General features: G+C 44.7%; 1 protein-coding gene across 1 annotated transcript in view; it reads right to left on the reverse strand.

The window, feature by feature from the left end:
• ADAMTS20 (ADAM metallopeptidase with thrombospondin type 1 motif 20) overlaps window positions 1–10,360 on the reverse strand; it is a 106,720-nt gene extending 96,360 nt beyond the window's left edge. The window contains exons 1-2 of the mRNA XM_075148138.1: window positions 10,270–10,360; window positions 9,568–9,914 (exon numbers count right to left, since the gene is read on the reverse strand). Coding sequence (XP_075004239.1) covers window positions 9,568–9,914; window positions 10,270–10,360 — 438 coding nt within the window. The remainder of the gene's footprint in view (window positions 1–9,567; window positions 9,915–10,269) is intronic.
• Between the last annotated feature and the right edge of the window lie 4,987 nt (window positions 10,361–15,347).

Here is a 15,347-nt window from a genome sequence, read left to right on the forward strand (position 1 = left end):
ATGGAGATTTCATTATGGAAAAGCAGCTGTTCTGCAATACCTGTTGAATCTGGTGAAACAAAATGTATTACATAAAGGTCTGGTTGGGGTTTTTTTTTTGGGGGGGGGGTTGGCTTTGATTTTTGGTTTTGAGGGCATTTATTTTTAACACATAAATAAACTATCACCAAGTATTCCCATAGAACACAGACCTAGGGGATCCATACGCTTAATCTTGGAAGAAACTCCATCATATAATCTCGTCTGTCTCAGTAAATGTCAAGCAAATTTACATTTGCAACTTATCTCTGTTTAAAGAGAACTTCCTAGCTTTGATGTTTTTAAGTACATGCAGAACCACCTTTTTCTCTCACTGGGAGATGAATAGTTCCATAAGGTCCTTTCAACCTCATATGCGCCATCAGGCAGTTATCACTCAAGTACATGCAAGGTATGGCTAGATTTTCACCTGTTTTAGTCAGCCACACATTAAATTACCTTGAGTACTTTTGTCAATATGTGTATACACAGAAGGTATTACCTGTTCTCACAGTGTCTGACTTTGTTACCATAATCTTGCCATTTTCTACATGAGGGTACGTCTGAAACAAATGACAACTGAGACTATTTATCTCACGTGGGAAGCCTCTCTATTCCCCAAGAGTACAAAGTTTCCTGAGATCCATGACAGTTAACTGTTGACTGCCACTTGGGCAGAAGCATTAATTTAAGACCAAAAAAAAAATGCCATTTTGCACACCATTTCAGTAATTTAGCTCACCTACTGACAGCAAAGGGCCATATGTTGTGTCATCTCCCCTCCCCTGACACCTCTATCACTTATGTTCATGCACAGTACCTTCTGTGCACTTCCTGGAAGTTTAATGAACATGTGCATATATATAAAGTAAATCCAACCTCCTGTGGCTGCCCACAGCTTTCCAGCAAATTCACCTGTGTCACATAAACCCAAAATGATGAAGAAGAGATTGTGGATCTCCTATAAAGGCAGCAGTTAAGAACAGGCTGCAGCCATCAGAACAGTTTATCTGGCAAATAGAATGTGCTTAAGCAGCCGCCAGGAGAAGGCTACCAGACACAGAACGTGGGCAAAAGGCAGGTCAGCGATGGCTGAGCTCCCCTGACATAAAACGTTAAGCAGACTGGGACATGCCTATGTAAAGCACAATTCATGCAGAATTGCTGGTGAAAAGGTAGACACATACTCAGACCCTACTGCTTCCAACAGACATTTTCTGTGACAGACCTTCAGCTGCACAATTCGCAACCCCATGTATTTTCTCAGTTTACAACTGCAATTACCACCTGGATTTGCTGATCTGTGCTGGTCCATGTGTAAAAGAATAGCATCTGTGGAAATATTTTCAGGAAAAGCAGAGATGTAAGGAGCTTGGGGAAAATGTATTGGGGATGTTTCAGGTTTTTTGTAAAAAAAAAGGTCCTGGGGGACCTTAGCTGTCTTACTATTTATAACAAATTGTGTGATGAATAGAGATTTTGCCAAGGCAGGCAGACAGAAATTGACCCTGGGATAAAGGATCATATTCAAGTAAATTCAAGTGTTATGGTCCACCCTCAGATATATGTGAAAAAGACATCTACTGTCTACAAAACTAAAAAGAGATGAGATAGCAATAGTAAAAGATGTGCCATTCATCCAGAGCAACATAGGGACTTCAACTTTCCGGATGTCTGCTGGAAATACCACACGGCAGAGAGGAAACAGTCGAGGAGGTTCCTGGAGTGTATGGAAGATAACTTCCTGGCACAGCTGGTAAGCAAGCCTACCACGGGAGGTGCCTCGCTTGACCTGCTGTTCACAAACAGAGAAGGACCGGTGGAAGATGTGGTGGTCGGAGGCCGGCTTGGGCTTAGCGACCATGAAATGATAGAATTCTCATTACTTGGTGAAGTAAGGAAGGGGGCGAGCAAAACCGCTACCATGGACTTCCGGAGGGCAGACTTTGGCCTGCTCAGGACACTGGTCGAGAGAGTCCCTTGGGAGACAGTCCTGAAGGGCAAAGGGGTCCAGGAAGGCTGGACGTTCTTCAAGAAGGAAGTCTTAAAGGCGCAGGAGCGGGCTGTCCCCATGTGCCGTAAGAGGAACGGGCGGGGAAGACGACCGGCCTGGCTGAATGGGGAACTCTGGCTGGGACTCAGGAAAAAAAGGAGAGTTTATCACTTGTGGAAGAAGGGGCAGGCAACTCAAGAAGAGTACAGGGATCTCGTTAGGTCGTGCAGAGAGGAAATTAGAAAGGCAAAAGCCCAGCTAGAACTCAACCTGGCCACTGTCATGAAAGACAACAAAAAATGTTTTTACAAGTATATTAATTACAAAAGGAGAGCCAAGGAGAATCTCCATCCTTTATTGGATGCGGGGGGGAACGTTGCCACCAAGGACAAGGAAAAGGCTGAGGTACTCAACGCCTTCTTTGCCTCAGTCTTTAATAGTCAGAGCAGTTATCCTCAGGGTACTCAGCCCCCTGAGCTGGAAGACAGGGACGGTGAGCAGGATAAACCCCCCATAATCCAAGAGGAAGCAGTTAACGACCTGCTACGCCACCTGGACGCTCACAAGTCTATGGGGCCGGATGGGATCCACCCGAGGGTACTGAGGGAGCTGGCGGAGGAGCTTGCCGAGCCACTCTCCATCATCTACCAGCAGTCCTGGTTAACTGGGGAGATCCCAGACGACTGGAGGCTTGCCAAGGTGACAGCCATCTACAAGAAGGGCCGGAAGAAGGATCTGGGGAACTACAGGCCGGTCAGCCTGACCTCGGTGCCGGGGAAGATCATGGAGCGGTTTGTTTTGAGGGCGCTCCCATGTCCGGGACAACCAGGGGATCAGGCCCAGCCAGCACGGGTTCATGGAACGCACGTCCTGCTTGACCAACCTGATCTCCTCCTACGACCAGTGACCCACCTCGTGGATGAGGGAAAGGCTGTGGACGTGGTCTACCTGGACTTCAGTAAAGCCTTTGACACTGTCTCCCACAGCATTCTCCTAGAGAAGCTGGCGGCTCACGGCCTAGACAGGTGCACTCTTCGCTGGGTAAAAAACTGGCTGGACGGCCGAGCCCAGAGAGTTGTGGTCAACGGAGTTAAATCCAGTTGGCGGCCGGTCACGAGCGGTGTTCCCCAGGGCTCAGTACTGGGGCCAGTCCTGTTCAATATCTTTATCAATGATCTGGATGAGGGGATCGAGTGCTCCCTCAGTAAGTTTGCAGATGACACCAAGTTGGGCGGGAGCGTTGATCTGCTCGAGGGTAGGAAGGCTCTGCAGAGGGACCTGGACAGGCTGGATCGATGGGCTGAGGCCAACTGTATGAGGTTCAACAAGGCCAAGTGCCGAGTCCTGCACTTCGGCCACAACAACCCCATGCAACGCTACAGGCCTGGGGAAGAGTGGCTGGAAAGCTCCCAGAGGAAAAGGACCTGGGGGTGCTGATTGACAGCCAGCTGAACATGAGCCGGCAGTGTGCCCAGGTGGCCAAGAAGGCCAACAGCATCCTGGCCTGTATTAGAAATAGTGTGGCCAGCAGGAGCAGGGAGGTGATCGTGCCCCTGTACTCGGCACTGGTGAGGCCGCACCTCGAATGCTGTGTTCAGTTTTGGGCCCCTCACTACAAGAAGGACATGGAGGTGCTGGAGCGTGTCCAGAGAAGGGCAACGAAGCTGGTGAAGGGCCTGGAGCACAAGTCTTGTGAGGAGCGGCTGAGGGAACTGGGGTTGTTTAGTCTGGAGAAGAGGAGGCTGAGGGGAGACTTCATCGCGCTCTACAACAACCTGAAGGGAGGTTGTAGCGAGGTGGGTGTTGGTCTCTTCTCCCAAGTAACAAGCGATAGGACGAGAGGAAATGGCCTCAAGTTGCGCCAAGGGAGGTTTAGACTGGACATTAGGAAAAATTTCTTTACTGAAAGAGTGGTCAGGCCTTGGAACAGGCTGCCCAGGGAAGTGGTTGAGTCACCATCCCTGGAAGTATTTAAAAGACGTGTAGATGTGGCACTTAAGGACATGGTGTAGTGGTCATGGTGGTGTTGGGTTGACGGTTGGACTCGATGATCTTAGAGGTCTTTTCCAACCTTAATGATTCTATGATTCTATATATTGGCTACCAAGACTGGGAAGACTTGAGGCAACTGCAGCCATTAAAATAGACTCGTGTTGAAAAATGCTAGATCAAGTGTCACAGAAATGGAAATATTTAAAAATTGGTCTTGCTGTGAGAATACATATTAGGGAAAAGCTAATAGGAAAACAAACCAAAGTAAAGCAGATAAAAATTGTAAATGAAATGAAGTCAAGAGCAAAAGAATAAATAATCGGAGAAGAAAGCAGCAAAAAGAAAAATCAAATGAAAAATTCAAATGAAGCAATCGAGTACAAAAATCTTTATCTAGATCTTTTCAATGTAGAGAAGGTAGAGTTTGGTCTGCTTCCTGATCCTTTTTTGTTCTGTTTAGCTGTAAAAGCAACAACCAAAACATTTTATCTTTTACTTGCAAAGTCAGTCCTTGTACTTGAAACCCTTTTGTGCTGGTGAGAGATAGAACAAATCACAGGGTGATAATGGAAGCACTGAAATTTTTGACTGTCGTATTGCAGAGATTCAGGGCTAGTAACTCACCTTGCATACCTATATGACAAGTGAAACCAGAACTACTAAGTGAAAGTCATGCCAGCCAGTCAGCAGCAATAAGAGTTCGTTTGTCCAAACAAGAATTGATTGTCTTGAGTTGACATTTTAATATGATTTGTTGCTAGCTTATGATGGAATCTCTATATTAAAATAAAAATCTATAAAATCTATAGTATGTGGCTTATGGATGCTCATAGGTTTATAAATGCAACATGAATGCTGAAAACTAATCCACCTTTCAGATTTAGAAGATAACTTTTTTGAAGTGACAGGCCTTAAGTTAAGCATTAAGTTATGTCAAGGTAAGCATATCTTCCAGTACAAGTGTTAAAAGCTTTCCTTGGAAAACCAATGTAGTTTAACTCACTGAAGTTGTTAGTACCAAGCAGCACAAAACTGGAGAGCAAATATCTGGAGTCTGTTATCTGCACTAGATCTCCATGAGAAACTAGACACTGGCTAGCCAGCACTAGCTTCTAGCAAGTTGGTTTTTTTTTTTCTAACCAAACAATTAAAAATTACATGTCATTAAGATAAATTCCAGGACTGCCTATTTTTCCTTAAAAGGAACCGCTGCACTCATCCACAGTAGCAGACAGAATTGTTTTCAAAGTCTCTCAGAAAGGTGATCCACTGACCCGTATTAATAAAAAAATAAACACAACCTCTTGTACTGAGGAAAGTCTGAAGATCCACACTTAGGTTCATATTCCTGCCATTCTTCAGACAAAAGTAAGCTTGATGTGCAGTAAAGAAGTGTTACCAAGGGGCTTCCTCGAGCTCCCGAGGAAGCAATTTGTCACACAGACCTGTTACACTCCAGAAGCTACATTAGAACAAAGTAGTGCTGCCTTCCTGGACTGCAGAAAGCTGACAGCTAGCAAATCCAGGCAAGGAGAGATTCACATGTACTTTCCTACTCCTAACTTTTGTCATCAGTGAGCATGTGAAGTTGCTCTATACAGCAGAAACTGTACACCCAAAAAGATGTATGTTTCCTCCTTCCTCACCTTTCCCTCTCTCACAGTAGAATCACATAAAACACCTTTGGCACCTCAGCATTCTCTCAGCTCACAAAAACTGATTTTAACTATCCTTAGGATCAGTCAACACATTCCTGACCTCCACGAAAGAATACCAGGCCTGTCAAAGGACTAAAACCGTTTTTATAGCATTCATTAAAAAAAAAAAAAGCTCCTTTCTTCAGATAGGGGCCTTCTAGGAATTGAAGGTTCGTTCTAGTTATAAATGGTGATAGCTCCCTCATTTTAAGATACTTTATTCACTGGTATTTGCTCTTATTTGTCAATAAACTTGTAAGCCATATGTTCTTGAAAGTTAAATGATTTTTTTTTTTTACCTCTTTGATTTTGCTGTCTGTATAATGTTTGAGAGCTCTCTTTAGTCTACATGCATCCAGGGACATCCTCAGCAGATCTTGTTTCCATGTTTGTAGGAAGCTATATTTACCAATGCAGTAAAAGTGAAAAAAGGTATAGAATTTAGGAAAATAAAGTGAAATAAAGTGTGATATTTCAAAAATTACTCTAAAGATACATGAAATATGCCTGTATGTGATCAGATGTTCAACTAGGCACCCAGGCCATCACTCCAAATGGCCTTCTGCCTTTGACGGCATCCCAAACTTCCCTAATTACAGACTCCCTCCTTGCAATTACTACAGACTCCCCGCTGACCTTCTAACCTCCCTTTGCCATTTGCATCCCTGAACCCAGGGCATGCTCTGAAATGTAACACAACAAAACTGCGTACAGGGTGTCAGGAGCCATTAAGCAATGCTCCATGGGTACTCTGGGTTGTACATGCTCTTGGCACACTCAGAAAAAGGCTTAACTGAGGGTGAAAAAGGAAAGCAGAGCTTGAGGGGGAGAACACACTCAACCTGAGAATGTAAAAAAGAAAAGAAGAACTCGGGAAGCAGCAGTGAAGCTGTGAATGAAGGCAGCGCAGAGCTTGGGGATACATGCCTACAGGATAAAGTGAACGCAAGTACCTGGTTTAACTTCCGATCACTCAGGCACATCTTCAGAGCAATTTTTGAAATTCCATTGTTAAATTTCCTGTACCTTTTTATCTAAGTCCATGTCCTTTTTTCCTCCCTAGCTTTTACAGCATTGGTCTACAGCAATTGCCTTACATATGCAAAGCTGGAAGATAAAATTATACCTAATAGCTCAAAGCAATCTCTTCTATTTTAATTTCCATACACCAAGCTCAAGTTCATCATTGAAGAAAATGGATCCTACTGAGAGAAGGGATTTTACTTAAAATAAATGTAGTATAGGGCTACTGAATCACTAGTCTAGTTTCTGCTGTCTTACTCACAATAAATAGTATCTCACCTTAGCAGCAGTCCCACTTAAATCTTTGCATGTATTCATGAAGCATGGTACTGTTCAATAAAAGAGCAATAACTGACTAGCTTATTTTCACAGGTACATTTGTTGAATGCACAAAGCTATGAAATTTTAAAAACCTTTAGAAAAAAATATCTTTTTACTAACTTTTGAAGGTAGCCCCTCAAAAAAAACTGGGAGTGGGGAATGCATTCAGGGAGGAGAAGATCTCACAGGAAAATTCCACCTGGCCTCTATCTCCCTCCTTTCACATCCATTCTTCTCTTGCCTCCAAAAAAGTTGTCTCCCCTGGCAGTCACATGAACAATGTAACATTTACTTTGAATCCATGAGTATGAGGAAGAACATTAGGCTGAAGGCCCTGAGCCAGGCTGGAGGATACTCTGTGCAGATACAGGCAACCAGCTGGCTATGACCGCCTCTTCGTCCCCACACAATCCCTCCCTGGGGAACTGTAGGCATGTCCCACAAAAAGCGCACCAGCACCCATGCAAGGCTCTGCTTCCTCTTCTGAAAACCTCACCAGCTCCATTAGCAAGGGGAAAGCAGCCACAATGCTGGGTATGCTACATACCCTCCGCAAGGCTGTGTCTGCCCGGGCAGAGGTGAAATGAGCAGCGAGAGAAGGTCCTGAGAGCACCGGGACAGCAAGGCCTTTTTGTGGTGGCTCAGACTAGGCACTCTGTCAGCCAGGCAATGACAGGGGACATGAAGTCCAGCTGGAAGCTGCACTGAAAGTTCACAAGACTCATCTAGAAGAGGCAAAGGCTCAATCTGAAGGCACTCAAGGATTTCTGAGTGGAAGCATACATAATGCAGACTATAATGTACCAGCCAAGTAGGGAGAGAGAGACAAGAAAAGTGAGACATTCAAATTATCACAGAGAAGAGGGTCTTGTGCTGAAGAGTTTGAGAACTGTTAAATAATAGGTAGTTGAGACAACTTTCAAGTGCAGTAGGTACACGTTTTTCAGAGAAATTATTTTCAGTGCACATGGTCCCTTCAAGTAATAAAATGTGAGAGTTTGAAGGGACAGGATTAAAACAGGCAACAAAAGTTACATAGAGAGAAGGTTTTAAAACTTCTCATATTTATTCCGTATACAGTATGACACTATTCTCAATGCCATGGTATATGAGCATCTACTAGAACATGAAACAACATTAAAAATAGGATTTGTGATTCCTTCTCTTTCCTACTCTCTGTAAGTTAGGAATGCAACATATCGGCGGCTTTGGTATAGGTTTGAATTGGGTTTTAAATAATGCAGACAAGAACCAATGACAGCTGTTTGTAAAGCAAGATATATAGGCAAAACTTTGATGAATACAGAATTACTGTTTTGGAATGCCTACTTCTCCAGTAATTTCCAAGGACTAGCCTAAGCCTACAGGCCTCAACTCAAAGACAAGTGGCATATATAGAACAAGCATTAGACAAGAGATGTGTCTCTCTCAAGTACCAATTATTTCTGATCCTCTTTTCCACCATTTGTATCACCTTCTTTTAATGTGCATTACACCCTCCTGCACGCATCCAGCCAACTCCATTCTGTTTTCTATAGGCTACTAGAAGGAGGCTAGAATACGAAGCTGGATTTTTTCAATTCCCAGAAATAAAAGTCTTGCACTTTTACTTCCTGAATGGCTGCAAAAGAAAAAAAAAAAACACGAAGAAGAAAACCACACAAACAAGCAAACATGGAACAACCTCAACTTAAAAATATGATGTAACTATTACTGTGAATTTAAGGTGTGCATGTCCCTCATATTTGTCCTCAGCATTTCAATAAACTGTGATGTGGTAAAGCAGTAGGTACCAGTTGTCTTGTTTCTAGACACAAAACTAGAAAATTTAGAAACACAGCACAACTGTTTTGATAGACAGCTGTGTGATACTATTTCTTCATTATTGCTTTGGAAAACATAAAGAATGCTTTCAAGAGATAAGTAAAGAATTTGTTTGCTCAATTCAATTCTTAAGAAGCATTTTATAGTCACGCTCCCACTGAAGTCAGTAGGAAGCTTCCATTCACTTTTAACAGAAATGTGATTAGAGAGCACTACTGCAAACCTATTAGAACATGACACATCTCTACAGCATTGCTGAAAGCAGAGGAAGAAAAAATGTCAACACTAGTTCTTCTATCATCATCTCAAGCACCATTGTTCCTCACTCATAACAACACAGTATCTATAAAGCTACAAACACATAACTGAGGCCAACTAACAGCATCATTTTATCAAAACAATAGCTTACTGTGTTTGAGGCATGTTTTTTCCTCCGTTATAATGCTCTTGGTGTCAGGAGTTACATCAACCAATTCTATTACAGGCCAGCAATAGATCCTTTGAAAGCAGCATTTGTATATCCCGCCAAAAAAGTATCATCATGACTGCAAACTGCCGATGCCAAGACATTTCATGACCAACTACCTGGAATGATGCCCGAGAATTTCCAGCTCAGCTCTGTGGCAAAGGCATCCCACTACATTTCTTTCAGGGAGAAGAATATGAATGGAGACAGGAGGAAGTAACCAACATGCTTACCAAGCCACCACAGATGCTGAAGACGGCCATGTGCATCTCCTGTGCATTGACATGCCCACGGTAGAAACAGTGGCGCAAATCGGGGGAGGACTGCTTCTGCAGGGCACCTATGTGCACCACAGCGTACTGAGCAGCAACGAAGCCTGCATCAGCACTCAGGTTGAGCTGGAAGACCTGCCCGTATGCACTGAGCTGGTAATGTGTTCGGAAAGCAGTGGGCTCCAGTGGTGCCTCCAAGCTCCTTTTCCTCCTGCTGAAGTGGTGCGTATGAGGGAAAACTTCTCCAAATTCATTCACTCGGACAGGTGTGATGATTTCATAGGAGGAGAGCTGCTTCACTAAGGTCTCTGCAACAGAAAGCAAGAGACTCAGCCTGATGCAACAGCACAGAAGCAACCTTCACCCGCGCCCAAACGGCTCCTGGCACGGCACTCCTTGCGCTAGCCAGGGGCCCAGTGACAGGAGCGGGGCGGGGGGCCTGCCTCCTGCCCGGCGAGACCCCGCTCCGGCCGCCCGGCCCCACACCCGCCGCCGCAGGCGCCCCGCGCCCGCCGTCCCGCGCGGCAGCCGGTGGGCGCCCCAGTGGACGCGCCCCACGACGGCCGCCACGCTGCCCCCCCGTGAGGAAACGCTCCCCCGCCGCCGCCCGCCGCCCGGCCAGGACCCGCGGGGCAGCCGCCGCCTTTGTTGCTGCTTGTTTACCTTGTCCCGGGTGGAAGCGGACTCCCCACGACCCGGTGACGAGCAGGGAGAGGGGGCACAGCAGACCCGCCAGCCACCTCGCCACCCGCATGGCTCGCTCCGCGGCGGGCGTGCCCGCAGCGCCCCCGGGCCGCTGCCTCAGCAGCCGCCGGCCGCCTGGGCCGACCCCGCACCGCGCGGCTCCTCCATGCTCCCCGCGCCCCTCTTGGCTGTCCCGCTGCCTCCGCGCTCCCCTCACACGCCCGCTCCCGCGGGAAGCCGCCCCGCGCCCGCGCTCCCTCTCCTCCCAGCCCCTCGCCTCCGCTCCCCCAGCTCGCTCTCCACCGCCAGGGTGGGCGAGGGCGGCCCTTCCCGTCCCGTCCCGTCCCGTCCCGTCCCTTCCTCCGCCTCCCTTGCCCCTGCCCCCGCCGCCGGCGGGGAGGCGAGGAGGTGCCCAGCTGCCTTCAGGCGGTGGCCATCCCCGGACCCGCACTTCAAAGCGGGCCCCGGGGCCCGGCCCGCCCCCGGGGCAGGAGCTGCCCAATGGCGGAGGGCAGCCCCCGCGCGCGGCTGCCGCGCGGCACCTCCCCCTCACGCACCGCCCGCCCGGGCCGGGCCCGCAGCACCCCCGTCCCGCCGCCTGACACCCCCTCTCCCCACGTCGCCTGCTGCAGCTGGCATTAGAGCCCGAGGGACGTGTCACTGAAGGAGAAAAAAGGACTTTTGAGAACCCTGGCGATGTCGAATTCACCCTGAGAAGGGCAAAGGCAGCGCTGTGAAGTTCGGGGGTGTCCCCTCAGGTTCACTGTCGCCCACACGCACCCCACCGATCACCTCCCCCTTCATGTCAGCTCCTGGGTGAAGACCTTTCCGCACGCAGCTTCAAAGGAAGAAGATCTCAAGGCAGAGTCTGACACCACGGTGTCGACAGACTGGACTTGTTTTCTTTTAACACCGGGTCCCCTGCTTATATTATTCTGTCCGGGCAAAGTCCTCATGAAACTGCTTGTACCAGCATTCAGGGAGCCCTGCATCCCTTAATGGAGCCTGGGATTACCAACCTCGCTGAAAACCGGTTGTTAGGAAGCCGTACTCTGGCAATCGCTGTACAAGTACAAGGGTTCCTTTTCAGGAAAAGTAGGCGGTTCTAGAAATTGTTGTAGTGAAATGTAATTTTTAGTTGTTTAGTCCTCAAATCTAGTTCTTGTGTCTGTGATTAAACCTACATCTTTGGGCGGGAGGAGGCCGGAATCTAGCCTTGAACTAAAAATTCCCCAAGCTGGAGAACCCATTTAGTTGATGAGTAATCACTGTTAAAGATGAGGGAATCATTTTCAGCGTCATCCATCTGAATGAAAATATCTACAATGCAGATGCCTATGGTGAGCCAGGTTTCTAAGCTGGATGGGGTCTAGTCAATACAGGCAGTGAGATCTGTCTATGCAGCCACCAATGCTCTCCAGAAAATGTGCAATGTACATACAACTTGTTTTCAAAGATTCCTTTTGTCTTCTCTTTATTAAGTGCTTTGTCACAATCTTTTCTTGTCTGCTTCAACAAAAAGTAAGTCAGATAAAGGGTTTAAACAGAGCTGTTTATATCCTCGGCAAGTACTATGTTCAGTGCATTTGTTCATCGGTACGTTGGTGGCCAAGATAGTGTGAACAACTTCAGAAGTGATAACCTGCTTATTGTATGGCTGGAGGTGTCAGTGCACAGGTGGAACTGAGCTCATCCAGCCTCTTCCTCTGTTCTTGCTGGGGTACAAGAGGAATCAACGACCACTCTGTCAAAGGCAAAATGGCTTCAAGGATGGCCTTTGAGCTTGAAGTACCATTTATGTCTTAAGGCTGTTTTGTGGTGTGACTCACCTGTTATTTTAGGAATCTTGTGAGGTAGAAATGGATTTGGAGGACATGTTTTCTTCTCCTGAAATGAGGGAATGAGCTGATCAGGCTTTGAATGAAGGTGAAGAGTACTGGGAGAACCTTTAGTGCTAAAGTCAGATTTCCCCTGTCAAGAGTCCAGGATTGTAGAAGGTGTGTCTGGATTGTTCCAAAGTATATTGGTATCCAGCATAATCTTGAGAATATTGAGTCTTGTTGGAACACCGAGTTGTCTTCTTGAATAATCTGAAGATGGCAGCTCTCAGATACATATCAAACTGTTTTCCCTATGTAGGTCACTGATAAGCACTGTCATATGACAAGAAACCAATACTTGAAATCTGAAGACTTCTGCAAAGTGAGAACAAACAGAAAGCCTATGTATCCAAATACCATGAATATCAAAGTAATCCAACAACAAAGCAAGACTTCCAAACTATTTCTTTTAAACTGCTTACACTGGAGAATACTGATCATGAAATATAAACAAAACTCCAGTTCTGAGCACTGGGTGTTGAGAAAGAATAGGAGGTGGGTGGAGAGCTCCATCCTCACCATCACAGAAGCATGAAGATACGAGTCCTATTTCATATCCTGAGATGTTCCATTGCAGAAAGCTAACACCTGGGGTGCTCACATAGTAGTAGAACAAAGTTTAAGGATGAATGCTTCGATTTTACTGACTGTTGTAAAATGTGTGAATAATGGGAAAAAATTAAGTTCAGAGGAGCAATCGTTGCACATGCCTTTGCACATCTCAGGAAATGAGAATTTGCCACATTTCCACTCATTGAAATAGTAGTCAGAGCATAGCAAGTTATCTCCTTCCTTAGTCAACTTAAACAGTCATCGGTGATGAAGTAAATGGGCATTATTTCATTAAGCGTAACCAAATACCCACTGATTAAGATGCGATGTTTCACTTGTTTATGATTTGCAAAATTATTTTTTCTAAAAATGAACAGAAGTATTAAGCATCAGGGAAGTCAAAGTTTAATGTTCTCACTTCAAGCACAAAGCTTCATTGTAGCCCAGTTCAAATCAAATATAAGCAGACGACTCAATTTTTTAACAATTTATGTATGCATTTATGTACGTATTTCCAATATTTTAGAAAAGGCAATGTTTATTTCAAAATGCGAATATTTTAAAAACAGTAAGATTACTTTTCTTAAGTCTCATTTTAATCTGCTTAACTTTCCCTGTATTCTCCATTAGAATGGAACACCGGCTCTTCGATAGTAAACATTGAATGTCCATCTCTGTCTAAAGATTGACTGTTTAGAGCAATTTAAAATTGACAACATTTCTTTAGATTGCCAGTGTTGTTCTAGTAGCTCCTGGCAGTGCCATAGGACTACCGCTCAAAATCCAGTGCCAACTGAGCCAATTTTTTCAATTTTTTTTTCACATTGTCATCCTAAACAAAAACTTCCAAACGTGAATCTGGTGATTCTGGCAATGTCAGGCATTCAAATCGAACACCTTTTTATATTGAGCAGCCACTACGCTTTCAGAAACCACTGAAGCTCCTCACGTATTAGGCACAGGTCTGATTTTCAAGTGCAAGATGGGTTAGCTGTGCAGGACCAAAGGAGAATAAGAGGGGTTTTTTTAGGCTGTTCTAGTAGTATTCATGTTACCTGAATGGCTTTGGGCAATAAGCTGCGGTCATTCAACCTGACCTCTACCCATATGGCATGAGTTTGAATCTTGTGAGGTGTAAATATAATCTTGTATATCAAAGGAAGGGGTGTATTTCTGTTATGAAGTAATATAAATACATCAGAAAATTCAGAAAGCATAGAAATAGTATGTTTGCTACAACTTTAAGAGGTAGAAGGGTGGAGAAAACCACGAGGATGAAACAAAGTTGGAGAATTATGGAAGCTGCAGAACTGCAAAGATACATAATGAAGTATTAAAAATAAAAATTCAAATGAGGGGCAGAGCACAGGAACAAGGACACAGAGAGGTTGTGCAGTCTCCATCCTTGTAGATACTCAAAACTCAAGTGGACAAGGAAGCCCTGAGCAACCTGAACTAACTTTGAAATTAGCCCTGCTTTCAGCAGGAGGTTGGCCTAGATGACCTCCAGAGGTTCCTTCCAGCCCAGATTATTCTATGATTCTATGAAACAAAGAAAAAAAGGTTCCTGGAGAAAGCTGAAGAGACCAAAGTGGAGAGGAAGAAGAGAATCATTAGACCTACTAAAATAACAGAGATGTAGGGGGGAAAAATCAGGAGAAAATAGTCTTAGGCTACAAAGACACAGAAGACGAAGAAAGGAGAAGCAACTGAGAATATTTGATAAGATTTTTCAAGGCTAGAAGTTATAGACTGGTAAAGCTCCAGCAAAGGCAGTGGAACTATGCTGGTTTACATCTGCAAAGGCAGTCCTCCGCGATGTAATGTATTCTGACTTCATTAAATCTGCATTGACATTAAAGCTTGCTATTGAACAGTTGCCTTTAAAATGCCTCCTACATTAGTGAAATAAATCCATGTATTTACAGTCTTTATTCTTTTCACTTATCTCTTTCAGAGGATATGTTTGGAATGAAGTATGTTGTGCCAATTACTTTGCAAGTGAATGAAATACAAGGATATTCTGTGCTCACTGAAACCACTTGCCTTCCTCAGGGTTTCACTAGGATTGCATGGACAAACTGAATTGCAATTATGTCATGATTATTCAAATATTTGTATTGTACACTTAACACTCTGCAGTAGATAAGGCTTACCAGATAAAAGAGTAGGATTTGTAAAAATGCACATTGAGTAGTTAATGAATTTCTTCCTTGGGTCCAGTACAACCTACCACAGATTAGCTATTAAATCTTTTAACTTGTTTTTGCTTCCATTTTTTTTAAAGTGGTCTTTGGTAAGTGGTTTTGACTGAAAATCACAAAGTGGAAAGTAGTAGCAGTATAAAAGTCAGTCATTCAGAAAAGGCAAAGGCAACATTTAAGTAAGTGAAATTGTTATAAAAAGTAAGACTTATGAATGAATTTTATTTGGAAAAGGAGACTATATGAAGTATATATTTTACTTACTTATTATTATATGTTGGCATTTTTATGTCTTGTGGATTACAATTTAAATCAATCCTTCGGGCTCTTTATTTACTGTTCTTTTCAGGACACTAAACCCGTTGCACAAATCTGCCCAGTTTGCAGTCACTTCTCTTATTCATCACCTTTACTGATGCTT

This window comes from Calonectris borealis, chromosome 1 (assembly GCF_964195595.1).
Source record: "Calonectris borealis chromosome 1, bCalBor7.hap1.2, whole genome shotgun sequence".
NCBI classification, from domain to species: Eukaryota; Metazoa; Chordata; class Aves; order Procellariiformes; family Procellariidae; genus Calonectris; species Calonectris borealis.